The 27538-nt window shown below is 47.0% G+C and overlaps 1 protein-coding gene across 50 annotated transcripts in view; it reads left to right on the top strand.

Moving 5' to 3' along the window:
• The window catches only part of RALGPS1 (Ral GEF with PH domain and SH3 binding motif 1), a 309385-nt gene that overhangs the window by 113676 nt on the left and 168171 nt on the right, over positions 1-27538 (top strand). For all 50 annotated transcript variants that reach the window (XR_011533384.1, XR_011533386.1, XR_011533385.1 and 47 more), the window contains exon 5: positions 17736-17819. Coding sequence is in view for 47 of the 50 variants with exons in the window: in XM_070595478.1 (XP_070451579.1) it covers positions 17736-17819 (84 nt within the window). In the remaining 3 variants the exon portion in view is untranslated. The remainder of the gene's footprint in view (positions 1-17735; positions 17820-27538) is intronic.

Genomic DNA, 27538 nt, shown 5'->3' on the forward strand with positions numbered 1-27538 from the left:
ATTTCTAAAATACCCACTGGGTCCGCATTCTTGTGGGCCCCTTAGCTGACGGCAGCCTCTTCCAGCTTTCCCAGCTCTTTGTTCCCCTCTCGGGACCATCCGTCTCCCTTCACCGTGCAGAACTGTCAGATCTCCCAGCCCCTATAGCCCAGTGTAGGACAGCACACCCTCTGTATGACAGGGGCACCTTTCATTGAGGATTGTGGCTGTAAGTAGCCCCTTTGGGGGGGCGGTGGGGAAGAGGTCCAATGTCATTATTATTTTTATTGATGGTCACAAATGCTTCTTTGCTCTAGGCCCCAGGCAGAGAACAGTTGGCAGGTGAAATCTACCATAGGGGTTGGGTTGAGAGCATGGATTTTGGTGTATGGCCTACCTAGGTTGAAACCTTGGCCTTGCCGCTTGCTGCTATGCAGCCTCGCATGATTCACTTTATTTCTCAGCCTCAGAGGTTAGGCTGGCTTTTCCTTTCTTGAAAGCTCCATACCCTGGAGCAAATGTCCCCCAGGGTGCCTATGGGGCAGGTTATTCTCTTAACCTCCACCCCTCCCACTTCCCTGAAGGGTTAGCCCACAGCCCTGATTTTGTTGAAATTCAACGGCTAACCCCACTGGAGGGAAGCAGAGAAGCAAAGCTGCATGCTGGGAATGTCAACAGATTCTAGAATTCCTCAGAGTTTGGAAGCCATGTCCCTGGTCTATGGTTCCTGGCTTCTGACTCTTCCAAGGAGGTCCCTGGGTTCCTGTTTGATTGGTTTCCCTGAAAGAGGAGCTTTCTAAGCCTTGGCCTCCATCAGGCCTTCCCTTCCCTTCCTCGCTCTTTCTTTCACTGGGGCCACCCAGGCTGACGGGCTGTGAGAGCAGAGCAGTGGGAGACCAGGTGAGGCAGGATGTTTTCAGTTTCAAGTAACAGAAAACAGCTCAAGCCAGCTTAACAAAAGAAGAATTTGCCAAAAAAAAAAAAAAAAAAAGAGGGGAATTTGCTGTAAACCTCAAGGGGTGTCTCACGGCACCTGGAAGTAGAGAGCGAGCTGGACTCTGGGCCCTGAGGCCTAGCCAGATGCTAGTCTTTCGTCTCTCTCCTCTGTCCTTCTCACGTCTTTCTCAGGGCTTCCACTGGCTTCCTCTGACTCCCTATTGGCAAGAGAGGCACAGGATGGCTGCCCGGGGCTCCTGAGCCCTAGAGGCTGAATTCTCTTCTCTCTCCCTCCATCTCGGTTCCAGACTCATACATAAGGAATAATTAATGGCCCAGTGGGGGTCAGGTTTATGTCATTCAAGGTGGTCACCTCTCTGGTGGGGCTGAGGGTAAGGTGCAGTTCTCGGAGAAACAGCTATGGTCAGAAGCTGGGCGTACACTCCCAAAATGTGAGTAAGGGGGAACCAGTGTCCTTCAACGTCCCCTTGTCCTAATATGTCATTTGCCTCTTGGGGACCTTCCATCTCTGAGACCCCTGTTTGCTCCAGTCAGTGCCTTTCGTGTTCATGTTGCGCAGGCTTCTAAACGGAGCCTGAGATGGTAGGATGGGAGGCCTGGGGAGGAGTTGCTTAAATGAGTGTTGGCTCCAGCAAATTAATGCCCCCAAATCCTCCGTGTTTAGACAGCCTTTATTTGTGCACAGCTTAGGTCAGATGTGGGGACAGTTGGCCATTAGGAAGTGAGCTTTACATGGCTATTTGGAGTTAAGAAAGATCCTCTTATGCAGGAGCTCATGCTGCATTTTAATAACTCTTCCTGTGGTCTCTGACGTACGACTCTTTGAGGGATGAAAGTTGGTCTTTGGAGGGCCCCAGATAGCCAGTGACCAGTGTGGGCCGTCTGGGTTCTGTGGAGGCTCCCCAAGACCTCCTCTGGGGTGGAAGAAGTCCCCCAGGGTGGTCATGGCAGTGTGGCCAGGACGGGGGCCCCGCCTTGGCTGGGCAGTGGGGAGGTCTGCCCTGGTGGCTGTGGATATGTGGGGAAGTGCCTTTCTTCTAGACGCTCAGAATTCATTAGGGTGTATTAGACAAATTATGTGTCTAACTGGAAAAACCTAACTGCATTTTAAATCCTTTACTACATCTGGCTAATGTTTAAAAAGCCATTTTGGTAACTTCTAAGTTTGTACCTGTCTGCAATTGAAATAGTTAGGTTGACTCCCTCACACCCCAAGGTGTTTAAAAAAATAAATAGTTTAATAGGATTTTGCTTGCCAAGATTTAGTCTGAATGTCGGAGCATAAAAATGGGTTTATATTTAAGGGTAAGGTTAATGGGTACTCCCCCCGCCCCAGCCTCCCTCTTGCAGAGTGGTCCTGGCAGCTTCTTCCGGTCTGTAAATACTTGGGGTTGCCTCATTGGCATGTCAGCACGGGGTGAGAAGCAGCCAGATGATTTTATGATCCATAAATTCAAGCACCAGACGTGCTACAAAATTCATTAGTGTTTGCTCGTCATTGCAAACAGCCTGTGTTGTTTGCCTTCCGACTAGACTGGCAGACGGGCAGGTCCTAATGAGGGGCGTGGAGGGCTCAGAAGCCCCGGCTCTCTTGGGAAATGAGAGTTTAAAGCAAACTTTAAATTTATGACTGGAGATTGTTTCTCTTGAGTGTAGGTTTTGAGAGTTTGAATCTTTAGATGTAGATTGGCTTTTCCTTCAGTGGAAAATATGAAGTTCTTGGATAAAACCTACTCATAAAAAGAGCTGTGATCTCTCTCTCTCTTTTTTGCCCCCCTCTGCATTGTGGATAAACTTTTTGGAGAGGGCAAGCCTCTCAAAATGTTATGCCCAGACACTTCCCTACACAGCAGAATTTGCACCATCTCTCCCAACCCTGCCCCGCTTTACAGAGAGTAGCCCCACTCCTCTGCCCCACTTCCCTCCTCTTGGACCTGGAGCACTCAGGGCTCAGGCTGTGGCCGGCCTCTGCCTGCAGCCCCACAGTCCATTTCAGTCCCCAGGTGACCCCTTGAGGTGATGCTGCGGCTGCAGGATGCCTCACTAAGCCGGCTGCCCTCTGATGTGGAGGTGGTCAGGTCAGGGCTGAGCAGTCTCAGCTGCATACATGCTGAAGTCAAGATTTAGGCAATCCTTGAAGTCTGAGTGGTATCTGGAGGAGTCTGATGTGCAAGAGGGCCAGAGGTCTGAGGTCTCTGCATGGAGCTGCACACTTGAATGGAATTTGAGGAGACTTTCTTCCAGATGATCTTCACATGGCTTGCTGAGGCATTCCTGGGGCCAGCATGGGATGGCGGCTTCCATGATTAATGCAGTCGCCCAGCACATACTGACCTTGTGTGAGGCTCCCTGCCTGCTGTGTCAGGGACTCAAGGATGAAAGAGAAATCCTGGGTCTAATGGGAAAGGTAAGAAATTTGTATAAATGATTATAAGGGCCACACTAAGTGCTGTCCGGGTGGGGAGCCGGTACATCTAGCCCGGGGCAATGGGCAAAGCCTCCCGGAGGGGGTCCTGTTTGTTCATGGTCTGGAAAGATTGGTATAATTTGGACACAAGATCAGAAGAAAGGGCATTCTAGGTAGAGGGAGCAGCGTGAACATAGGTAAGGCAGTTGGGAAGAGGGTGGCCATGTACGGGGACGAGTGAGCAGCTTACTTTGGCTGGAGCAAAGGAGAGGTGAAGGGCATTGTGGAAAATTAGACTAGAGAATAGGGTGGTCCCACTGTGGAGGCCTCAGATGCCATGCCCTGGGCTGTTGGGCCTTGGTTCTACAGGCACTGGCAGACCTGCGTGTCCTTCAAGAAGCTGAGCAAGCACAAGCCAAAGTCCCCAGGCCCTCTGGCCACAGCATGCCCCAGACCAAACCTATGATTCTTTCCTCAAAATCTTGCTGTGGTCCCCCACCCCTGGAATGGCACACCTGCCCACCCTGTCAGGCCAGAAACATGGCATCCGTCATCGGCGACTCCTCTTTCTCCCGCATTCCCTGCTCCTAGTCAGTGCCTACACCCAGTTTCCCCTCCCTTCTCCTCTCTCTGTCCCCAGTGCCACCTCCCAGCTCAGGCTACCCTCTTGCCTCCTCCTGAACTTATATGCTCGTCTCCCAGTGGACATCTCTCCACCCACTTCTGCCCCATCCTACTCCGTTGCCCACTCTGCAGTTTTCAGATCTCTATCCACATCACTGAGCCCCTTAAAAATTTCCACTGGTTCTCCCAGTGCCCTTAGGATCAGTCTCAAGTCTTTAGGATGAGTGTGCAGGCCATGCGGGATCTGGCTTCTCCCTTCCTCTCTAGCATTCTTCTGGCCCTCCCCACCCACTTCCCTGCTTCACCTGCTCTGGCCGCCTCTCTGGTTCTTGGATCTACCTTCAGCCTGTGCACTGGCTCTACTCTGCCTGGCATGCTTGTGCTCCATGCCAGTCCTCTCCCACACACACACCTGGCTCACTGTTAGTTGCCTGCTCCTCAGGTAAGCCAGCCCTCCGTTATACTCTGAACTTGCCGTCGGGCCTTAGTAACAGGTTCATAATTAATGCCTGTCTCCTGCACTGGAAGGCAAAGGCTTCGTTCTCTGCTCTGTCCCCTGAACCCCACACAGTGCCTGGCACGAGGGCACTCTGTGAAGACTGGCTGGGTGTTACTGATTAGATGGAGCTGGAGACAGAGCTGAGCAGCTGGCCGGGCCTGAGTGTGGGGTTGAAGCCGTGGTCTTGCTCCCTGTCTTACAAAAGGTGGTTTCACACCGTCAGAGGCTAGTGGCTCCATTGTCTGGAAGATTTCCTCACACTTTTAATTTAAGTAAGTGTCCCTGGATAGAGCAAACATTTGGAAGGTTGGTTTTTCCTTTTAGCCTTTCAGGAGAGGAAACAGCTTTTCTGAAAGAGCTGTTCCTCCTGGTCTCCTTATACACTGGCCATCTGTGGTCATCATCAGGATGTTCGAATGTCAAAACAGCCCAGCACCCCTGTGATATGTCTTGTGTAGCCATTGCTGGAATTTGTCAAAAGTCTGGCTTTGTTTCCAGAAATCCTGCCCTGTCCAGGGGCTTCAAGTTGCTTGTGATCGAAAAGCAAGTTGCTGGGGGTGCGGGAGAAGACCTTGCAGTGTACTGCGTTCCATGAAACTATTATTTTGGTGAAGGAAGTCTTACCCTGTGGCCCCTCTTGCAGCTCTGCCTGGCTCCGTACTGAATCAGGCCTGACACTGCAGGGAGGCGCTTGGGGGACGTCCTTAAGGCTGGGACAGCCTTCAGCCCCTGTGCAACCTCCAGGCTCTTCATATGATTTTCTATAGCTCCCCAACCCCAGGTCAGCTTTTCTGAGTGAAGTCTGCCTACTCCCAGCCCCCTGTCTGATTGCCTTACCTTGTACCTCAGTCTCCTTCTGGGACCTTTTTGTATTAAAAGCTCAGGCTCTGGTGCTTGCCATTTACTACCTAGATGAACTTGCATAAATTACTTCATCTCCATGAGCCTCAGTTTTGTCATCTGTAAAATGGAATAGTAAAATCTGCTTCATGGTCTGGCTTTGAGACTTAAGCAAAATAAAGCAGATAAGAGCACATTGTACAGAACCTCGAATGGAAGAAGCACGCAGAAACTTGTAGTTCTCTTCCTTTCCCACCTCTTGCTCATTGTTTAAACCTTAGAGTGCCATCCACTTTGTAGATAGTCAGTATTATTCAAAATGTGGGTGAAAAATCATGGCAACAATGCTTGGCCAGGCTGAGAGCACAGTGGTTAAGAGCTTGGGTCTTGGAGTTAGGTAGACCTGGGTTTGAATCCCAGTTTTGTCTCTTATTGCTGTGTGACCTTGGGCAAGTTAATTATCCTCTCTGAATCTCAATTTTACTTATGTGTAAACAAGGGGCAGTAATAGCCCTTCCTGGTGCATGCCATTGTTAAAAGATGAAGGGGCATAAAGTAAGAAAAGTATTTAGCCTTGTGCCTGGTGTACAGCAAACAATCTGTTAGCTGCTCTTGTCATTGTTTTATCATTATTGTTATTATTATTATTATTCTCAGCCTGGGAATAGGACTGAGCTCGCCTAGAAGGACCCTGCATGCCTCTCAAAGTGAGGAGGAACCCTGCGGCTAGGGGTTGGTTATCTTAATGTGTTCCCACGTGTTCTCTTCCTGTCTGGTGAGATTTGGGGCCACACGGTTTGGATCTCAGCCTCTGCAGATGGGTCCCAGGTGTAAGGTGACCAGTGTTGCCTCTCTGGTGTCTGACCAGTGGGTTGTATCTGCTGCCGACACGCGGACCTTTGAGACTGCCTTTTGTGGGGAACATGGAGACATTTGGGACTGTGTGTGTGCTGCCCATCGGTTGCTCTCTCTGCGAATTCCTCTCCTGCTCTGGACAGCTCAAGTGCGCAGTGGGGCCTCCCACGCCCCTCTCCCTGCCTGCTCTACCTGGACGCACCTCTGGCCTCTCATATTTCTCCCCCAAAGCCGTGCCTGATCCCACCTGGAATTTAACCCTCTGCCTTCCGCTGCCTTTCTCTTTCTCCTCTCTCTTTTTCTTTTCTTTCCTTCTCCCTCCCTCCGCATGCCCCTTCCTTCCCTTCCCTCTCTGTGAAACCTGAGTCTGCCCTGGTCGTTGTGCTTTTTCTGTTCATTGTCCCTGTCTGCCCCCAGCCTGCTTCCCCAGCTGTTTCCTGTCTCCTGCCTCACCAGATTGGCATGTCCACTGCATCCCTGTGGAACGTTGCGGTGCCTAGAAGCCCCCACCCCTTCTGGACTGTGTCTCTCAGACTCAACCTCTGCACACCCCCTCAAAACACTTGGAGAGAGAAAATCACTGCGGTCACGCGGTCTCCCAGGGCAGCTCTTACCTCACAGTGTTTTTGTGTAAGGCTGCACATGTGACCTCTGCTTCCCTAGGCATGTAGATGGGAGAGCTGGGAGGACCTTAAAGACCATCCAGTGCCACTGTGTTTTACAGACAGGAAATGGAGCCACTCGCGTGGGAAGGACTGACCCAAAATCTCAGAGGGGGTTTGGGGCACAGCTGAGATTAGAACCCAGGACTCCGACTTAGGATGTCCGCATAAAAACATGAAACTGCCAGTGGGAACTGCAAGTGTCTCTCTCGATCTTTTTTGAAAGTACTTCATTCCGTCTGTAACCCGCGTTCCTCTAACAGCTGCAGCTGGATCTACCTGAGCCACTAGTGACCAGCTCCACCTCCCTTTGAGGGGACAGGGGAGCAGAGGTGGGGATAGACCTTAAGTGACGGGGACATAGAGAACCTAGGGCAGTCACCTGTGAGTTCGTCCCCTGTTCCGTCTGCCTTCTTGTCCCAGGCTGACCTTCCTCTCTGGTGCTTAGCTGGCTGCCTGGGCCCCTGCCTCCCCCTGGCCCTGCTGATGGGGCTTCGGTTTGCCTTCCATTCTCCTGCCTGACCCCTCCTTTTCCATAAGTGTACCTTATATTTCAATGTCATACCTTTGTATGTTGGTTAGAGCTGTGTTGTCCAATATGGTGGCTGCATGTGGCTACTGGGCATTTGAAATGTGGCTAGTCCAAATTGAGGTGTTCTGTAAGTGTAAAAACCAAAACTTAGTCTAAAAGGTTTTGGAGGCTTAGTAAAAAAAAAGGAATGTAAACGATCTCATTAATAATTTGTTGTAGTTTATGTTGATTAAAGGTTGAAAGATATTTTGGACATACTGAGTTAAGTAAAATAAATTGTTAAATTAATTTCACCTGTTTTTTTCCTTTTTTAAATTTGGCTATTAGAAAATTTAAAATATGCGGTTTGCATTATATTTCTATTGGCCAGCACTGGATTATAGCTTCTAGGCCTTTCTCAACCAGGGAATCCATGAGAGAATTAACCCTAATGCCCAAAGGTCCATTTTATGTAATGAATGTACCGTTCTCAGGAGAATTAAGAAAGTCACTCAAATCATTTTCAGTGCTCTGTGGTTCAGATAAAGAACCCGGTTGAGAAAGGCTGTGCCACCTGTTGTTTCTAATTTTAATTCAAATTCCTATAGTGTTTCTCTGTTGTGTAACGATGGCTGTGGGTTTCAGATGGATATTACTGAGCTTCTGAAAGTTCTTTTTTAAAATCTCAAATGAATATTGCATTTTGCTAATTATTTTTCAGTATCTAAGAGGAGCATATCACTTTTTTCTTCTTTGACTTATTGATGTGCTGTTATTTTGTTAAAGTTTTCAAAACATTAGCTTATTCTAGTATTTCCTAGACAAACCTACCTGGACATGTAGGACGGTTCTTTTCCCCCTTGTTCTGTATTTGTTGGGTGTTAGGGTTTGGGGCTTCTTTGCATCACTTTTTGCTCTGGAATAAGTTATTTAGCATAAGAATGAGGTGTTCTTTAAAAGTCTGAGAGGACGCACTGGTAGAATCACGTGGTCCTGGAACCTTTGAGTTAACTTTTCCAGTTTCCGATGTGGTGTTTAGCATACTCACCAGACAGAAAAGTTTTAGTTGGCCAAAAGAGGGAAGGCGGTGTACAGACTAGGTCAGAGCCTGCATCTTCGCATGAAGCAGGTACTTCCAGAAATTTCATTTTGTGCTCCCAGCAGTGTTCAGGATGACCCTGCAGTATATGAAGATCAAGACTAAGAAGGTGTGAATTGGGCTTAAGAACATGATTACCAAATTTACATTGCAGTGGAGACAGCAGCAGATGAGATAGTCCAGAAAACCAAAGTAGAGTTAAAAGATAAGCTGAAATTTTCTCCTAGAACTCAGAGGAAAAACAAAAGGAGATGACTATGATGAGTTGTTTCTAGGAGATGTCATGTGTGTCTCGTAGGAATTCTACAGAAGGAGGGATGGGGCAGCTATGAGAAAATGTTTGTACCATGGTAAGGACAAAAGCAGGTTATAAAACCACAGATTCAGGATGAGCTCAGTTGAGAGCAAGTGAGTGTGTGCGTGTGTGTGTGCGCGCACCCGTGCGTGCGCGTCCCTGCATCTGCGAGTGGGGAGTGGCCACCGTGCTGGAGACAGAGGTGCTCTGTGGCTAAAGGTCCAGGCTCCTAGAACAGTCGCCTTGGTTTGAATCCTGGCTCTCACATTGACCACATATGAGGATTTGAGCAAATTGCGTAACTTTTCCAACTAAGCTTTCATTTCTTCATCTGTAAAATGGGGCTATAATCGTACCTATCCGATAGGTGTGTTGTGAGAATTCAGCGAGCAGTGGATAGATATATGTCAAATGACTGACGTGCCTAGTGCCTAGTAAGGGCTCAGTAAATGTCAGCTGTTGTTGTTATTGTTACTATTATTGACCAAAACGTAAACTCTGTTTTTTTCTGGGTATTAGGCTAATGATGATTTAAATTTTCTTCTATGGGCTTTCTGTATTGTCTCAGTTTTCTGTAGTGAATGTGTTCTAGGTCCGTAATAAAAAAACGAAGTGTATGCTTTTTTAAAAGAGAACATCTGAATAATGATGTTATTTGGAAAAAACATTTTCCAAGAATATGGAGCAAGAGAATTGAGCACAGTCCCCAGTGTCAGAGGAGAAAAGGAATGTGTGGCCCCGTGGGCCTCGTATCTGGCTTTGGAATCTGGGCAAGCCGCGCTCCCGGAGCTGCTCTCCGTTCTGTGCATCGGGGCCTTTCTCTGTCACATGGATGGGTGACTGTTCACAGGGATGCGGCTGGCTGCTGCGCTGCGTTGACAGCTGGTTCTAATTGTGCAGAGCTGCACAGCACTAGGGCTAGAGAGGGAATGTTTTGGGAAATTTGCATCATCTTCATGACCCTAAATCTACGTTTCCTAAGCAAACAGTAGTTGGAGGATTTGATGAAACAGTAGTGGCTATAAATGTTGCTATTCTATACAAACTATTATGACTGAATGCTGAGAAAGATGAATTACTTCTATTCATTCAGTGGTCTCCGCCCCCATCCACACATCCTGACTCCACAGAAGGCGCCAATTTGTCCCCAGTGATTCTTTCCTGCTGTGGTTTGTCCAGCTGGGGGTTCTGAGGCCCTGTGGGGCCCCCGTGTTCATTTCTCCGTGGGCCCAGCCTCCTTCTTATCTCCACACACACAGCCCCTAGCAGGTGTTTATTTCCAATTACTAAAGTGAATTGCTCTCACATGAGAAAATTATAATACCCCATTTGTGAGATTATAGTACAAACTACATTACAGGACAGCAGAAGAGCACTTGATGGCTTTGGATCTATCTGCCACTCTCTCGCTCATGTGATCATGGCACTAAAACCTACCTAACATGCATGGGGCTATTGAGAGCTGCCTCTGCTCCATCCCTTCCCATCCTCCTCAGAATGAATCCAGCCCTTATCTGGCCTTCCCCCGCCACTTCCTTCTGCCACCTCTCCTCCCACCATCCGCCAGGCTCATTCGGCTCCAACCACGCTGGCCACCCTGCTGTTCTCAGAGATTCCATGGTATTCCTGATTCCGTGGCTTAACATCTGCACTTCCGTCTGCCAGGAACCCTCTTCCCCAGTGACTTGCAGAGCTTGCTGCCCCACCTCATTCGTATCTCCACTCCAGTTTCAGTTTATCAGCCAGGTCTCTGGGGCATCCCCTCCAAATAGTCCGCTCCTTCATCCCGATGAATATTTTGTCAAAGGATTTGTCACTGTCTGGCTTATTACAAATTTCTCATCTCTCTCCCTGCTGTGGAACATCGGCTCCATCAAAGCCAGAGCATTTATATTTTGTTCACTGCTGCGTTTCTTAAAACAGGCTTTAACTCTAGTAAATCAATGAATGTACATGTGCTTTATAAACTGTCAGCTACCTTTGTCCCTCCCTTTTCGCATTCTCTCCCGTCCTTATCCTTTCTACTCACCCTTTCCGCTCTTTCTCTGTCATCATCGTCCCCATCTAAGAAAGAGCTAAAGACACCTCAGCCCACTGACAGCCACTCAGAAGGCTGGATCTAGCAAATTTCCTTTAGGACTCCACCTTGGAAAACAAAGCAGGAAAATACAGTTGTCCTTTGTCATCTTGAGTTATGGTGATTTTTGGTCATGTCTGTCTCCCCCACTGGACACACTGCACTCCTGCAGGCCTCGGCTGGTCCGTCTTGACCACTCCAGCACAGTGCTGGCCCTCAGTTGGCCCTGCCTTCCTCCCTTCTTCCTTCGCCGCACCATTTATCCCTCTCTTCCCTCCTTTCTTCCATCTTTGTCTCCTGTCCCTCTGTCCCTTTTCTTTTCCTTCCACTTTTCATTCCAGCCGGTTTTGTTCCAGGGAGGGTTTAAGCATCTGGCACGAGCGCTCCGCGAGGCTATCCTGGCTCCCCAGTTAGCTGCCGCCTCCTTTGCGCTGCGCCTGATTAAAGCCGGGACGTCTCCCTGAGGACAGGCATGTTTCCCGAGGGCCCAGCTGGTCCTGATTGTCACATGATTGCTCCACCTTTTCTTTATAAACGTCGATGCTGATAAGTTATAAGCAGGTTATGACTTTATACAAATTTTGTATACTTCTGAGTATTTACTCAACTGTTAAAATTTAATTTTAGAACGTTTACAATGTATAATAGTGTAATATGTCATCTATTAAAATTTGTTTCAAAGTAATCCTGTACATGGTAATCAAATAGTACAGAAGAGCTTCTGGAGAAAGGCCTTGATCACTTATGCCCGTCTCCTCTCCAGAGGTAAACTCTTTAAACTTTTTTCTTCTACGGATGCCTTTTGGAACTTTATTTGGCACACTGAAACCTCTCCTTCTTGTTTCATCAGCTGATGTCTCTTGACTGCTCACTTCCTCTGCTTTTCCTCCCCTTCTCCACTTGCCGCCTCTGGCAGCTGAACATTTTCATTGTCAAATTCGTTAAATTAACATTCTGACATTCTGCAGCTACAGCCAATCCCATCACACTTTTCCTTAGATTGGCTCTAAAAGTTGAACACTAACAAATAGCATTCGCTATTAATATGGCTTTGTAAATATGACTCAGTGCCAAGCTAAGGAGTGTGCCAGGGTTGAGTTTCATTCCTTAATGACCCTGGGCCGTTCAAGAGAGACTGTGCCTCGTGTCAGGGACCCACAGATTCTGTTTTCTTTCAATCCATCAACTGCCTAATATTGGAATATATATATAAAATATCTAAACATATTAAATGTATACTATTTATTATTCCCTGAGATTATAATTCCTTTTTTCTATTGTCATTTGCCTTCATCACGTGCTCAAACTTTTTCAAGCTATTGTATTTTTATTTCTGTCCTGTCTCCGATGGCGTTGGTTGTCCGTCAGGCCCTTTGCCCCGCTCCAGTCTGAGTCCGTTGTTCTCTGGCCCTTTTGCACAATGGTTACTGCGGGACTTCCCTTCTCAGTCCTGGATGGTTGGGCTGTTTCCTTTCCTTTTTTTTTTTTTTTTTTTTTAAGTCGTAGTTACTGAGGTTAGAATAAGATTGAAATTAAATTTCATCCAGTAGAATTCACCCTTCTGAGTGAACAGTTTGGTGAGTTTTGATAAATGTGTGTTCTCACGGAGCCACCGCAATCCAGAGAGCAAGCTGGTCCATCACCCCAAATCCCCTGCTCCCTGTGCCCATCGGTCTGCTGCCTGTTCAGCCCCCGGCAGCCGGTGAGCTCGTTTCTGTCCCTGTGCTTTCTACCTTCCCCAGAATGTCCTATGAATGGAATCATAAAATATTTTTGTGTCTGGTTTCTTTCACTGAGCATAGAGCCTTTGCTGTCCGTCTGTGTTGGCGCGTGTACCAGTAGTTTATTCCTGTTTGCTTGCTGAGGAGCTTTTCATTACATGGATGTATCACAGTTTGTTTGTCCCTTCACCAGCCGAGGGGAATCTGGGTTGTTTCTACTTTGGGGAAATTGGGAATGAAGCTGCTGTAACCACACACGTACGGTTTTTTGTATGGACACATGTTTACATTGGTGAGACTGCTGGGTCATTGGGTAAGTGTGTGCTTAATGTTATAAGAACTGCCCATCTGCTTTCCTAAGTGGCCGTACCATTTTGCATACCCAACAGTGAGGTGTGAGAGTCCTGAATGCTTTACTCCTTACTCAGACCCCACCCCAACCCCGAAGTGGGTGCCTCAGTGGGTTACCCATTCCCAGGGGTGATTTTAGAACTCCTTTGACTAAGTGTGTGATTGTCCTGCTAGTTCTTCTGAAGATTGTTCCAGAGGGTAGGATGGCAAAATGGGGAGAAACATGGAGGGAAGAGGGAAAAAGGTTGCCATTAAGCAAAATGGTAATGTAGGCTGGTGCCAGCCTGGTGGTGGTCCCTGAGGTCAGATTTAGTGACCTTTCCTTGACATGGTGCATTTTCCATGTGGGTATGTTTTAGGAATGCGATTTGGAGAAGACTGCAGTCATAATTAAGCACATGTGTGGAAGGGCCAGGTGTTGGCACCAGCTTCCTGTGACCTGATGGCCTAGATCATGTGGGGGTCTTCAGGGAGGACTTGTCCTGCTCCCCAGGTCTCCTCTTCCAGGGCCTTACCTTATTGATCCTAGACATGATCAGTGTCAGGCCTTTCTCAGGCCACCACAAGGCATCTGACTCCCAGATCACTAAGCACAAAACTGGCAGCTGGTGGGGGTGCTGCTGGCAGTGTGGCCCAGGGAAGCTTTGCAGGGTGAACTGACACCAGAGTTGACTCTTGCCGTCGTCCAGGAATGCTTGCAGATGCGGGTACTAAGACGAGGTTGTTTTTCTATCAGTTAGGGATTTTTTTCCATATTTCTTTGTAATAAACATTCTCCTTTGACAGTCAGAATGGATGTCCAAATGAATCTCACATTGTTCGGTGTTTTTTTTATTTAAGGCAGCTGTTCAGACACCCTTTTGGTGGGGCCTGCTGATTCTGAGGTGCCTGTGGGAATGCCAAGGGAAGGTGTCCAGGAGATAGCTGAATATCCTGGTCTGGAGCTCAGGACAGACTTGGGCTGGACAGAGACATGTAGTTGAAACCATGGCAGCATATGTGACCTTCCAAGGAGGAATACAGACGTCTAAGAACGTAGAAGACGAACTTGGGCAGATGGGGGTGAGGGTAGGGACATGTGTCGGAAAAGAAAAAAGCAACTGGAAAATAAGACTGCGAATGAGGGGCCCAAGAGGTGGGAAGACAACCAGGAGAACCAGGGCTGAAGGCCAGGGCAGGGAGTCGAGAACATGGCAGGAAGCTTGCCTAGCCCGACGCTGTCGCTGGTAGAGCAAAGTGCGATTTCAGTGGAGCAGAGGGAGAAGGGACCGAGAAGGAGGTGGAGAGGGAAGCGGGTCGAAATGGTAAGAACTGACAATCCTTTCAAGAAACTCACCTGCAAGGAGAAGAAAGGGAGTGAGCAGGAGCTGGAGGAGACAGGAGGTCTACAAGAGATACGTTACTATCATTGTTATTATTATTAATGGAAGAGGCTGACGCACATTATAATGCAGTGGGAAGAAGAAATTGGAGAGGAAGAGGGTGAAGAGACAGGGATGGGGAGGGCACAGCAAGGCCTCTGAGCAGGGGGAGGGGATGGGACCCAGAGGCAGGAGGAGTGTGTGTCCTGGCAGGAAAGGGCCACTCTTCCATTAAAGCCAGAGGAAAGGAGAAGATGCAGATGAATTTGTACGTTTGGTAGCAGAAAGTCTTTTTCTCACAGCTTCTGTTTTCTCCCTGATGAACCCGGGGAACAGCCACATGACAGAGGACAGGTCCCAGAAGAAGCTGGCAAAGGACTGTACAGGCTCTTCCTCTCCTTTCACATCCAGTTGACCTCAGCAGAGAACTCAGAGCCAAGCACAGCCTGGGTGAGATCAGGGTCCCAGCACAGCCCAGGGGCAGCGGAGTGGCTCACCAAGGACACAGGGCTACTAGGGCCTTACCAGCCTCAGCCCAGCCCTTTGTCTCCCTTCTAGAACCAGCCCTGCCTCCTCTGGCCAATTTTCACTTAATTACACCCAAATCAGTTCCATAGCGTGGACCTTTTTTAGGCATTAGTGACTGGAAGAGTTTTGTTCTATTACTTCACATTTTCCAAACCCACTTCACACAGATGGAATCTGTTGTATTCCTATAAGGCCAAACAGGAGAGGAACAGTGCCAAGGAGGTTGGGCCCAGGACTTGTTTTATTGTAGATAGAATGGTATTATTTCTTTTGACGTCTTGATAAATCTTTCTGCACTGAATTTGGGAGATTTCAACACTGAGGAATGCTCATACTCCATTCATTCAACAGATGCTGCTTGGCATCTCCCGTGAGTCAGGCCTGTGCCCCGTATGTCACCTCCTTTGTCAGGCTTTACTGCTCTTGGTCTTCGCCACAATTCTGTGGAGTTAGTTTCAGCATCCCTGTTTTCATCAGTGATGAAACTGATGCCCAGAGAGGTTAACTTACCTGGGGTCGCCCAGGAAATAAGTGACAGGGCTGGGATTCAGAGTGAGGTCTTGGCTCTAAGCCCTTTTGCTTCTTCCACTTTATCAAGGAACTTCTCAAACATAATGTTTTACTTTGTGGAGGTTTTAATTTTAAATGTTACATGTCTTCCAGTGCAAAAAGTTCCTTAGGGAATTGTCAAAATCCAAGAACTGCACAAACCGTTTTGGAATCAGTATCTTAGAAATGTTCAAATCAAATAAATTCAGGGCAGATGTATTAAGTACCTGCTTTGGTTCCTGCCTGAATGGACATCAGCAAAATGAAAGATAAATAATAATAGGTTTTGTTAATAGTTCGAGACAGCAATGAGTGTGCTATGGGAGAAAGAAGAGGGTATGTGGAGTTAGAACTGAGTGACAGCAGTGTGACCCTAGGAAGAGGGAGGGAGGGAACCTTGGTCAGGTACTTGTATCGTGCCAGGTGCTCTGTGTGAGCTTCACAGATAAATATAGTCTCATACCCATTTTAAGATGAGAGAATTGAGGTTCTGAGAAGATGAGCCTCATGCAGCCGGGGTGTGGAGGGCCAGGATCTGACCTGGGCCTGTCTCACTGTAAGGTCCACACTGCTCCCTTTCAGGATGCCCTCTGAAGTTACCCACAGTGTGGAAATAAGACCACAGCCTCTGAATTAAACGGACACTCACGTGCACACACACGCACACACACGTGTGCACACCACACACACACATATGTGTATGTAACTTCTGCTGTTTATTAAAGAAGTCAGGAAAAAACTAAGGGAGCAACTGTGAGCCAGAAATTGGGCGATAACTACCCCTCAGTCCTTGAATATCAGTTTTACGAATTCTTTTTTCTGCCAGATTATAACCCATGCCTTTCCAGGACTGGCTTTGGGACCCACAGGGGAGAGAGGCTCTTGTCCTCACAGTTAAACTTCAAAAGGGGAATAATATACATTTGCAAAACAATTAAAGTCTGTGTTTTAAGTCGGAGCAGGGTGAGAGGAGTAAATGTAACTGAGGTAGGTCAAATGGACATTTGAAAAGAGCCTCAAACATACATTTTCAGAACAAGGAGAATCATGGTAAACAGAGGGAAACTCTACGTCTCAAAGAGATTCTTGTCTCCTTTGCAAAGAAGTGGAGTCAAAGTCTTCACTCAAGATGATGAATGATACTGAGTCCTTTTCCTCTTGGTTAAAATAGATGTGGTGAGGATTACGTGAGATAACATATGAGGTACGCAGTCCAACACCTGGCATGTGGGGGATTCTTGATCGTGGTAGCATTAATTAATATCATGGTCGTTCTGTTACCAGGGGTCTAAATTGTGAGGGTGAAGGACTTGGCAGGGTCAAGGATGGTGGTTTTTTCCTGTGGGTCCTGGGAGGGGGAGGATGCCCTTTATAGAAGTGAGGCAGCCAGGAAGAGGAGCTGTGTTTCTTAGCTCCTGGTTGGTTCCCAAGCCTTCTCAAGTCCAGGTCATTCATCTTCTCTCCAGAGCCACCCATTGCCTTCAGCCAGGCTTCCCACATTGCCACAAGCCAGGCTTCTGTGACGTAGAGCTGGGCCCCTGCGATGCCTTTGGAGGGCGCAGCACCTCAGGCGTAACTGCTCGGCCAACAAGTTTGGCCTTTGGCCATTCCCACTGCCCTCCGTGACTTCCTAGTAGACCCCTGATCTGCCTCTCTTCCACTGCTGGGCAGCTCACTCTCACTAAAGATCTTATAAAAGTTCCAGGTGTGTGGCAAAAACAAATGTTATTAATAATACGAGGCCTGATATAAATTAAAAGGAGGTCTTGTAACTTAGGGGTAGAGAACTTTAGAATCGACCCCCTTTCCTCCATTGTCTGCCAGGGCTCCCTAAGGCACAAGCTGAGAATGCCAGGCATTTAGGTAATGAGTTATATGCGAGGTGGGAGGGGCCAACTTCAGGAAGGAATCAAGGTAATCCCAGAAGCCTCTGATTGCTGTGGGCTTGGAGCGGGACTTTCCCTGGCTCCAGGAAGGGAGGACGTCACGTGGCTGATGAAATCTGAGATCCTTCAGCCAGATTTTAATTTTGAGTTAGCCTGGGGGATGAGTCCTGTTGGTTAAAACATCATGCCCTCTCAGACAATTTGTGTTAAGAAGGGACTTCTGGTCCCAGGGGAGCCGGCAGAGTGGCAGTGGTAGGATAAAGCGTGTTTTGGCACAGCAGCCCTGGGAAATGTGGCTGGGGTTGTGGAGAAATGTATTCCACTTCTTACCTCTGGGGGGCCTCAGGATGCACCTCCACCCACAGACCCAGCCCTCCTCTCCAGAGGAGGAGAGCCCCCTCCCACCTTGGTGAAGACGTGGATAACCAGGGCTTCAGCCCTTCCCCACCTCTGTGTTCACATTCCAATTAGATGCCCCTGGTGTGTTTGCATCCCAATTAGAATCACTGTTGAAACTGACTCTGTGCTTCCTAGGAACTAGCCAGCTGTGGATGGAGTAAGAAGGAGAAACATAGTCTCGCTCCCAACGTTGTGGCCTTTACCCGGAGGTTTAACCAGGTAAGCAACGCCCCTTGCATGTGCCTGTCCAGACAGCAATCTGTTGGCCCTTGTAGGCTGGGAGCCCTAGGCACCTGGCCCCAGGTCCAAACCCTTCTTCCTGAACACCCACCTTTATGGATTCTTGTGCCATCACAGTCCTTTTTCACAAAGCAGGTGTAACTGAACACATCTTTTCTGTGTTGAAATCATTTTAGTGGCTTCCAATTCCACTTAAGCTAAAGTTCGAGCACCTTAACGTGCCCTGCAGTGTCCTGCACGGTGGATCTGGCTTCCGTCTACCACCCCCTTACCCCGCGCCCCCCTCCTCCATCTTTTGTCCCTCCCTGTACTCTGTGGGCTTCAGCCATCTGGGCCGTCCTTCTCTTTCCTGATGTACCATATCTCTGTCCCGTCAGGCTCCCATATGTGCTGTCCTCTGGGCTCAGAATTCTTTCTCCCTGTTCGACTCCTAGTCAGATCTCAGCCTGAATGTCACTTCCTTGGGGAGCCTTCCTTGAATCCCCAGCCTGTGTAAGGTCTCCCCATCATATGTTCCCTCACTGCACCCTGTACTTCTGTATGTGATCCTTTACTCGTCTGTCCTCATTTTGTGTAACCCTGTAGTCTCTATCTTCCTTGCCAGTCTGTGGGCTCCCTGAGGGCAGGACCATGTCTATCTTGTTTATCCCTGCGTCCCCTACCACCTTGTGCAATGTCAGGCATATAGTAAACCCTCAGTAAGTATACGTGGAGTGAATGAATGAGATGCTCAGGAAACACTTCGTGCACTGAATTTCTTTGAATTCCTGATGGCCTGGTCAGTGACCCTGTACATACTTCTACAAACTGACTTGGTCCAATGAGAACCTTTGCTCCAGGTATGGAGATCTGCATCCCCACTTGTTGGAATGATGATGGGAACTTGGACCGACTTAGGGGGTCTCAGCCAGACCTGCCAGAACACGATCGTCAGTAGAAGGCACCCTGAAAGACCCTCTTTGGATAGATCAAACCTCTAAATAGTGCTGTTGACAGTTTCTCTTCTTTCTTCTTGTTTTTCTGGTTCCAAATGAGGACAGTGGCCTAGAGGTTGCCTAGTGTGCGTGACTGGACATCTGGGTCACGGCCTGGGTTCCCTTTGGGCCCTCCCTCACGCTGGGCCTTCCTTCTCAGAAATGCCAGATCTTGTGTATCACCATTGCTCAGCCCTCTCCAGGCTTCCCCAGCCTCAGCTGCCACCCAAGTACAGCAGGGGCCTCAGCGAGTAGTCTGTGGATCAAGGCTGGAGTTAGCATTGGTGTTGTTTTATGAGATAAAATAGGAACTAAGAGAAGCCTGGATGTATCTGCGGTAGGGACTGTACCATTTGTTTTGCAAAGAGAAGTTCTGAAGCCTTTTGTTTCTTTTTTTTCTTTCTTTTCAAAATCTTTTCCTTTTCAACTGAGCTTAGTCTTTTAAAAAAAACCAGATGTGCACACACTATCAGGGGATTCATAGTTTCCTTAGCAAAACTATTTGAGTGGGAGCCAGCTCAGTCCCACCTCTGACTGGCCGCAGAGCTCCCGGAGGAGGGCCGCTGGGGGCTCTGATGTAATCTGCTTTGCACGCGGAGGCCAGGTCAGCTTGGCAAAGGGCATTGCAGCTTGTTCTGCAAACAATTGCATTGTGTCCAGCTCACACCAAGTGGGTGAAGCGAGCCAGAAGTAAAGTTGTATTTTCCCAAACAGAATACTCTGAGAAATGGTCTTCCTGCTGGCCTGTGAGCCACTCAGAGCTGGCAGCTCCTGGACACAGCCCTGGTAGCTTTGGTTTGAAAACTGGCCAACAGCCAGGCCTGGTCAGCCACCGGGGCCGCTTTTCCTGAGATGAATTGATTGGCATCCTTCCTGGTGGACTTTCATATGTGAGAACAAGGCTCCTCGTCAGAATCCAGATAAGGAAAGCAGGTCACTTACCTTTCTTAGCCTCACTTTCCGTATCTGTAAATGTGCATAATAGTAGTGCTCACCTTGCACAGTTGTTATGAAAATTAAATGAAATGATATGTGGAGAGCTCTTAGCGCAGTGTCTGGCATGTAGTCGGCATCCAAACGTTTTGGAGAAATAAGGGGGGATGTGAAGATCAGCTGTTTGGAAGGAGGTTGCTGGGGCATTTGAGGCTCCTTGTGGCCAAACCAGAAACCCAGTGGCCAGTATCTTGGTCAGCCCCTGGGGGCTTGCCTGCTTCCCCCGAGATGGAGGAGCTCGGCGAGTTCACTCAGGGTCTGTATGGCAGGCCTGTGTCTTGAACAAGGAGTTCACCACGCACTGCAGAAGTTCTCGACCTTTTTTGGATCACGGGTTCTTTCGAAACTCTGACAGTATCACACATGAATTTGCCCCCAGATAAATGCACAGATATATAAATTTGCATTTAATTTTAGTAGATTGGCTGCCCACCCCCTCCCTTTAGGGATCTGTTGACAATAGGCTGAGAAGCTGTGGTCGCAGGCAGTCAAACAGCCCTAAAGTCTGGGTCTTAGCGCTACAGCTTATTGGCTGTATGATCGTATGTTGGCTTTCAACCTCTCACCTTCCTCGTTTGTAAAACAGGAAGAGTCTTTTCAAGTGGTTTTCAAAGATTAAACGAGAATCGTGGCTGTAAAGGTTTAGGTCAGCATTTGGCATGTAGTAAACAGTAACATTAGCTTTACAGGAAGGTGCAGCGGAGTGGGAGCTGCGAGCTGGAAGGAAGTTTTGGCTTGGGCCCACTTGCTCCTAGTAGGGTTGGGATTGTGTCCTGAAGATGCTGAAGAATTCAGAAAAGTTGGAAGAGGGAATTGGGAGAACTTGGTTCTAGTCCAGACTCTGCAAGCCCCTTCCTCTCTTGGGGTCTCAGGACCCTTATATATTAACGGATAGTGGACAGGGCCAAGGTCCCCGACGTTTTGCCCTGGAGGACTGCTTTTCGTTTTCTCATGGACTCATTTGTATATAGTTCCTAATGACTGAAACCCTGCCTCAAACGCGCCTTAATGGCTTATGTAACAAAGCCAGGGAGAACTTGGACTTCGCATATCGCCAGGGGCCTGGGGCATCACCAGCTGACCTCAGCGCTGCTCTCTGCACCTCTAGGTCCTGCTTTCCTCGCAGCTGGCTCCCTCTCGGGCAGCCGACTCGTCTGGGGCTGCAAGATGACTGCCAACAGCTCCTGGCTCACAGCTCATTCTGAGGGCAACCCCAGCAGAAAAGTCCTGCCTCTTCTTCAGTAGCTCTATCTGATGTCTTAGAATTAAGACTCAAGGGCTCCCATTGCCCTGACTTGTATCCCATCCTGATCTCATCACTCTGGCCAGGAAGACGTGAGGCTCTGGTTGGCCGGTCTCAGACAAGGCCTTCCCGTGGAGGTAGGGGCAGGGGCTGAGAATGGAGCAGTGCTGGTTCCTCAGGGAAAGTCGGGGTGCTCTGACAGGAAGACACTGGGAATGATGGCCAGAAAGGAAAACACAGGTATCACCGTGGACTCTCTTCTCTCTTCCTTCCTGCTCTGAGCTTTCTCCCCATCAGTCTGCTGAGACCCCGTCACTCTCAGTTCTGCCTTCTGAACTCCCGTGCCTCGTTAGCCTACGCATTGGTTCCTCCTCCTTCTTGGCTTTAATCAAGACTACTCAAAAGACGTTTATTGAGCACTTAGGCTCATCTTACTGAGACAGATACTGTGCTAAGCATCTTACCTGCATTATCTAATGCAGTTTTCACAAAGCCCACTGAGGTGGATGTTTTAAAGCTGTTTGGTGGATGAGGAAACCGAGGCTCTGGAGAGTGAAGCAGCCTCCTCAAAGTCACATAGCTGGTGAGTTTCCTTTCTGAGGGGCTCCTCCTTTCTTCTGACAACTGCTCCTGTAGGACCCCCTGTTGTTCTAGGCCTCATTTATCACAGGGCTGCGAGACAACATTAGCCTTCTCTTCCCTTCCAATGCTACCTCCAAACTATTCTTTCCCCATTGTTTAAACTCACTATACAGTGGAGGCTCATTACTTCTGGTTATATTCATTCATTTATTCAGTGGACATTTACTGAATGTGTACTAGGCTCTGTGCTAGGTTCAGGGTCAACAGTAAACTCGATATAGCCCTTGCTGCTGTTAGCTCGAAGTCTGATGTGGGAGACAGACAGTCTGGAGGAATCAGCACTAGGATGGGGAAACCAGAGGAGAGACATGGGCAGTAGGAAGGGAGGCCAGGAGACTGGATCAGAGTCTGTTCCATTAATCAGGTGAGGGGTAAGGCATGTGCAATGGCTGGGCTCAAGAGAGTATTAGGAGACTGAATGACAGCACTTGGTGACTGGCTGGATTTGGAGGGAGGTGACAGGGAAGGGCAAAGGAGGGGCCTCTGGTACTTGGCAGCACCCTTCTTTGGGCTTGAATACAGAAGGAGGAGCAGTTGTGAGAGTAGGAGGTGAGTTACGTGTGGACATGGGGGCTGAACCATGCAGCAGGTAATCGGATCTTGGAGTCTGGAAGTCGGGGTGGGGGTGGGGGGTCCACCCTGGAGATGCAGATATTGGAGTCATCTGTGTTTGATGCCGCAGGAGTAGATGAGATCATCCAGGGAGAAACAGGCTCAGGTGAGAACCTGAGGATTTAAGGGCGGGGCAGAGGTAAGGGGGCTGAGAGAGAGCAGCCTGGGGGCAAGAAGAACACCCAGAAAGGGTGTTGTCTTGAATCAGTGTTTCAAGGATGAGGGAAAGTTATAGAACAGGTCAACTAAGATAGGACTAAAAAGGAGGCCTTTGCATTTAGCAGCGTGGGCGTGCTGGTGAGCTCAGCAAGAGCAGTGTTGTGCGGATGTAAAATGGAAGCTGGCTTGTAGCGGCCTTGAGTGGTAGGAGATGTGAGGAAATGGAGAAAGTGGGTGTAGGTGATGCTTAGAATAGTGGTTCCAAGGAGACAGATGAAAAGAAGGGAGTGGCTGGAGGGAGCGAAGATGTCAGGGAGGTGGTTTTATGTTCCTTTTTTCTTTTCAGTGGGCAGAGCCTTGATAATGTTCATATTTTGAATAGAAGGAGCCAGTAGACCAGGAAAATGAGGTGAGAGAGGGAATACTTAAGGAAGTGAAGTCCCAGAGAAGGTGGGAGAGGCCAAGACCTGGGGGCCTCTTCCTTGTAAGAGGCGAGTGGGCAGAAAGGAAAGATGCAGATGCAGGCCCACTTGTAGGTGTGGTGCAGGCAGGTTCATGGTTTCTCTTTCCTCCGTGAAATAGGAGGTGAAAGGGGAAGCAATGGGGTGGAAAGATTGAGAGGTTTGGAGAAAGCTTGCAAAACCCACTCCAGGGGAAAGGAGAGAGCTGACTATGGGAATATAGAAAGACTCTTGGGCAGAGACCATGGCCCAGATGAAATGCAGATTGTGGCTTTTAAAGTAGCCCCAGTGCATGAGGGTAGACGGTTTTCTCCAGTTGCGCTTTGCAGGCTAGGAGTAGGAGCTAGGAGGGCGAATGGTTGGATCCATCCACAGCTGGGGGTTAGCAAAGCAGATTGTTTGCAAGGACCAGGGGACGAAGGAACTTAGAGTACTGGCAAAGGAGGGGCTGAGATAACAGATGCTAGGCGGTCAGTCTGCTCAAGAGGACAAGGATGCCGAGGAAAAGGGCTGCAAGGGACTCTAGGGTGTGGTGCGAGGGAAGGATGGGCACAGTGGGGGCTCAAGGAGAAGGTAAGGACCAGGAGGCTTAAAAGTTGTGGCCCAAGACTGGAATTGAGGGTTTCTGATGTACAGCAGTCCTGGGTGATTATGAGAAGGAGGTGACTGAAGTAGTAGGTGCCTAATAGTTGCTGAAGTTGAGGGGACCTTGAGGCCACGGTCATTCACAGTGATGTTGAAGTTGTCCAAGGAAGAAGGCAGGTTTTGGTATGGAGAGCACGACAGTGACCCAGATCCTGATCTGTTTACCATCTCTATAGTTTTTACCTTTTCCAGAATGTCAAAGGAAAAAGGGAATCATACATTTATGGCCTTCTTTCACTTAGCAATACATATTTAAGATTTATCCATGTCTTGATGACTTTTTTTTTAAGTTATTTATTTTTGCTGTTGTTGAGGAAGATTGGCTCTGAGCTAACATCTGTTGCCAATCTTCCTCTTTTTGCTTGAGGAAAATTGTCACTGAGCTAATATCTGTGCCAGTATCCCTTTGTTTTGTATGTGGGTTGCCACCACAGCATGGCCACCAACCAGTGGTGTAGGTCCACGCCTGGGAACCAAACCCAGGCCTCCGAAGCAGAGCCTGCTGAACTTAACCACTGGGCCACAGGGCCAGCCTGAGGCTTTTTTTTTTTTTTGGATGAATACTGTTCCATTGTATGGATTTACTAGTTTGTCTATGCATTCACCTATTGAAGGACATGTTATTTACTTTGAATTTTTACAACTATGAATAAAGCTGCTAGAAACATCCGTGTATTGTTTGTTTGTTTGTGAACATAAGATTTCAGATAAGCTGAGTAAATACCTAGCAGTGCATTGCTGGATTGCGTCTGTACCATTTTGCATTCCTACCAACAAAGAAGGAAAGTTTGTGTTGCTTCAGATCCTTGCCAGCAATTGATATTTTCAGATTTGTTTAATTTTAACCATTCTGATAGGTGTGTGGTAATCTCACTCTGCTATGCTTTATCCAACGCTCCTGGACAGTTATGTGGTCCTGGGTGCCTCACATGAAGGTGGCGGTGGGGGAGGGGGGTGGGCTGTCACACAGGAGTGGCATGTCAGTATCACGGTGGCCAGAGAGCAAGTGAAAAGAAAGCATGTTACACAAGGATCAGGTAAAGGATCTCTGAATGAGAGGACTCAGAGAGGAAGCAATCAAGGTTTTCAAGTAATTAAGGGTTTCTTATGGGGAAGTTGATTAAAATAACCTGTGGGGCCTAATCATTAAGTACAGGGACCAGGAACAGAAGTGGGGAGGCAGTTGCTTTCTCCTAATACAGAATAGTTCCCTACCCAGAGAGGCTGAGGCAGAGAACAAACAGGGCTTTCTCACAGCGACTGTAGAACAGCATCTGGTGGTGGGGTCAGGGAGAGGGTAGGGCTGTTAAGTTCCCTTCTAACTCCAGGTTTCTAAGAAAATTGTGAATGGGCTTATGAGAAATTTGTGGCAAAATAGACCTCCTAAGAAAACATAGTATTCTTAAACCTGGATTTTTCTTTGCTTTATGCTTTGATTGTTTTTATTTGTGGTTGATTAAATAAAGGCCTTTGTGTTCATACCTATTCTGCTTTATTAATCTGTAATACTGTTGTGAAATTTCCCAGGGGATATCTTAGTCTCCAGGGGCTAAACTCCAGTGCTCGCTATACCACCAAAACAGTAATAGTGAAAATAGCAGCCTGTGTTTTAGAAGCTTATTAGCACCATGACCAACTGGCACTTATTCCAGGTATGCATGACTGGTTCAATAGTTGAAAATCAATTACTGTATCAATAGATTTGGAAAAGCATTTAACAAAATTCAGCACCTATTAATCATAAAAAGAAAATCTCAGCAAATTAGGAATAGAGGGGAACTTCTTCAACTTGATAAAGGACATCTACAAAAATCCTGCAGCCAACATCATTCTTAACGGTGAGACACAAGGTGCTTTCCACCTGTGCCTGGGACCAAGGCAGGGCTGAGCTCTCTCACCACTTCCATTTATCATCGTACTGGAAGTCCTGGCTAGGGCAATAGAACAAGAAAAAAAAAAAAGATATACAGATTGAAAAGGAAGAAATAGAACTGTCTTTATTCACAGATGACATGATTGTCTATGTAGAAAATATCAAAGAAATCTATTAGAAAAACCTCCTAGTATTAATAAGTGACTATAGTAAGGTTGCCAGACACAAGATCAATGTACAAAAGCTTTCCTGCATACTAGCAATGAAGAATTGGAATTTGAAAAAAAAAATCATTTACAATAGCACACACACACACAAGTAGTACTTACGTATAAATCTAACAAAGTGTGTACAGGTTCTATGTGTGGCAGACTACAAAACAGTCATGAAAGAAATCAGTGTAGATCAAAAGAAATAGATATTCCATTTTATGGATTAGAAGACTCATTATTAGGATGTCAGTTCTTCCTGACTTGATCTGTAGATTCAGTTCAATCCCAGTCAAAATCCCAGGAAACTGTTTTATAAATATCAACAAACTGATTCTAAAGTTTATATGGAGAGGCTAAAGACCTAGAGTAGCCACACAATCCTGAGAAAGAGCAAAGTCGGAGGACTCGCTCCACCTGATTTCAAGACTGACTGTAAAGCTACAATAATCAAGACAGCTTGATATTGAAAAAAAGATAGATACCTAGGACAATGGAGCGGAATAGGAGCCCAGAAATAGACCCAGGCAAGTATGGTCAACTGATCTTGGACAAATGCATTGAGGGCATTCAGTGGAGAAAGGGTAATTTCTTCAACAAATGGTGCGGGAACAACTGGAACATTTTTTTACACGTATAAAAAAATGAAGCTAGACACGGACTTTCGACCTTTCCTAAAAATTAACTCAAAATGGATCATAGATCTAAATGTAAAAGACAAAACTATAAAAAATTTAGGAGAATCATAGAAGAAAATCTACATGCCCTCCTGGTGATGATTATTGGATAACACCAAAAGCACACTCCATGAAAGAAAAAACTGATAAGTTGGACTTTATTAAAATTAAAAATTTCCATGCCTCAAAAGAGTTGCAGAAGTACAAAAGACATTCTCTTAACAAAGAGAATTAAAAGACAAAGCACAGACTAAGAAAAATATTTGCAAAACACATATCTGATAAATGACTTGTATCGAAAATATACTCTTAAAACTCAACAATAAGAAAATGACTTAATTTAAAAAATGGGCAAAAGATCTGAACAGACACCAAAGAATATATACAAATGGCAAATAAACATATAAAAGATGCTCAACATTGTTTGTTGTTGGAAATGCAAAAACACTACACACCTATTAGAATTTATAAAATACAAAGAAAACTTTGTAAAACAATATCAATTGCTGGCAAGTATCGAGAGCAACAGAAACTCTCATTCATTGCTGGTGGGAATGCAAAATGGTACAATCCAGCAATTAGCACTCCTAGATATTTATCAGCTTATTTGAAATCTTATGCCTGCACATGCACACACAAACAAACAGCACACAAATGTTTATAGCAGCTTTATTCATAATTGTCAAATACTGAAAGTAAGATATGCTTCAATTGGTGAGTGCATAGACAAACTGGTAATCCATACAGTGGAGTAGTATTCATCCAAAGGGAAGAAGCCGTCAAGCCATATAGAGACGTGGATGAATCTTAAATGCATATTGCTAAGTGAAAGAAGCCAGTCTGAAAAGGCGACATATGTATGATTACTACCCTTCCCTCCCTTTTTTTGACATTCTGGAAAATGTCAAAAAAAATTCTGGAAGGTAAAACTATAGAGATGATAAACAGATCAGTGATTGCCAGAGGTTTGAGAAGAGGAGAGGGTTTAGTGAACACAAGGGATTTTTTAGGGTGGTGGAGTTATTCTGTATGATATGTAATGTTGGATACATGACACTATATATTTGTGAAAACCCATAGAACTTTACAGCACCAAGAGTATACCACCCCAGTATATACAAATTTAAAAAAATTCTTTGTGGAGATTAAGGGGTCCTAGAATGGAATGCAGAATATAACAGAAGAATCTACCTGTATTATAAATGTACAA

Source organism: Equus przewalskii, chromosome 26 (genome assembly GCF_037783145.1).
Source record: "Equus przewalskii isolate Varuska chromosome 26, EquPr2, whole genome shotgun sequence".
Classification (NCBI taxonomy): Eukaryota; Metazoa; Chordata; class Mammalia; order Perissodactyla; family Equidae; genus Equus; species Equus przewalskii.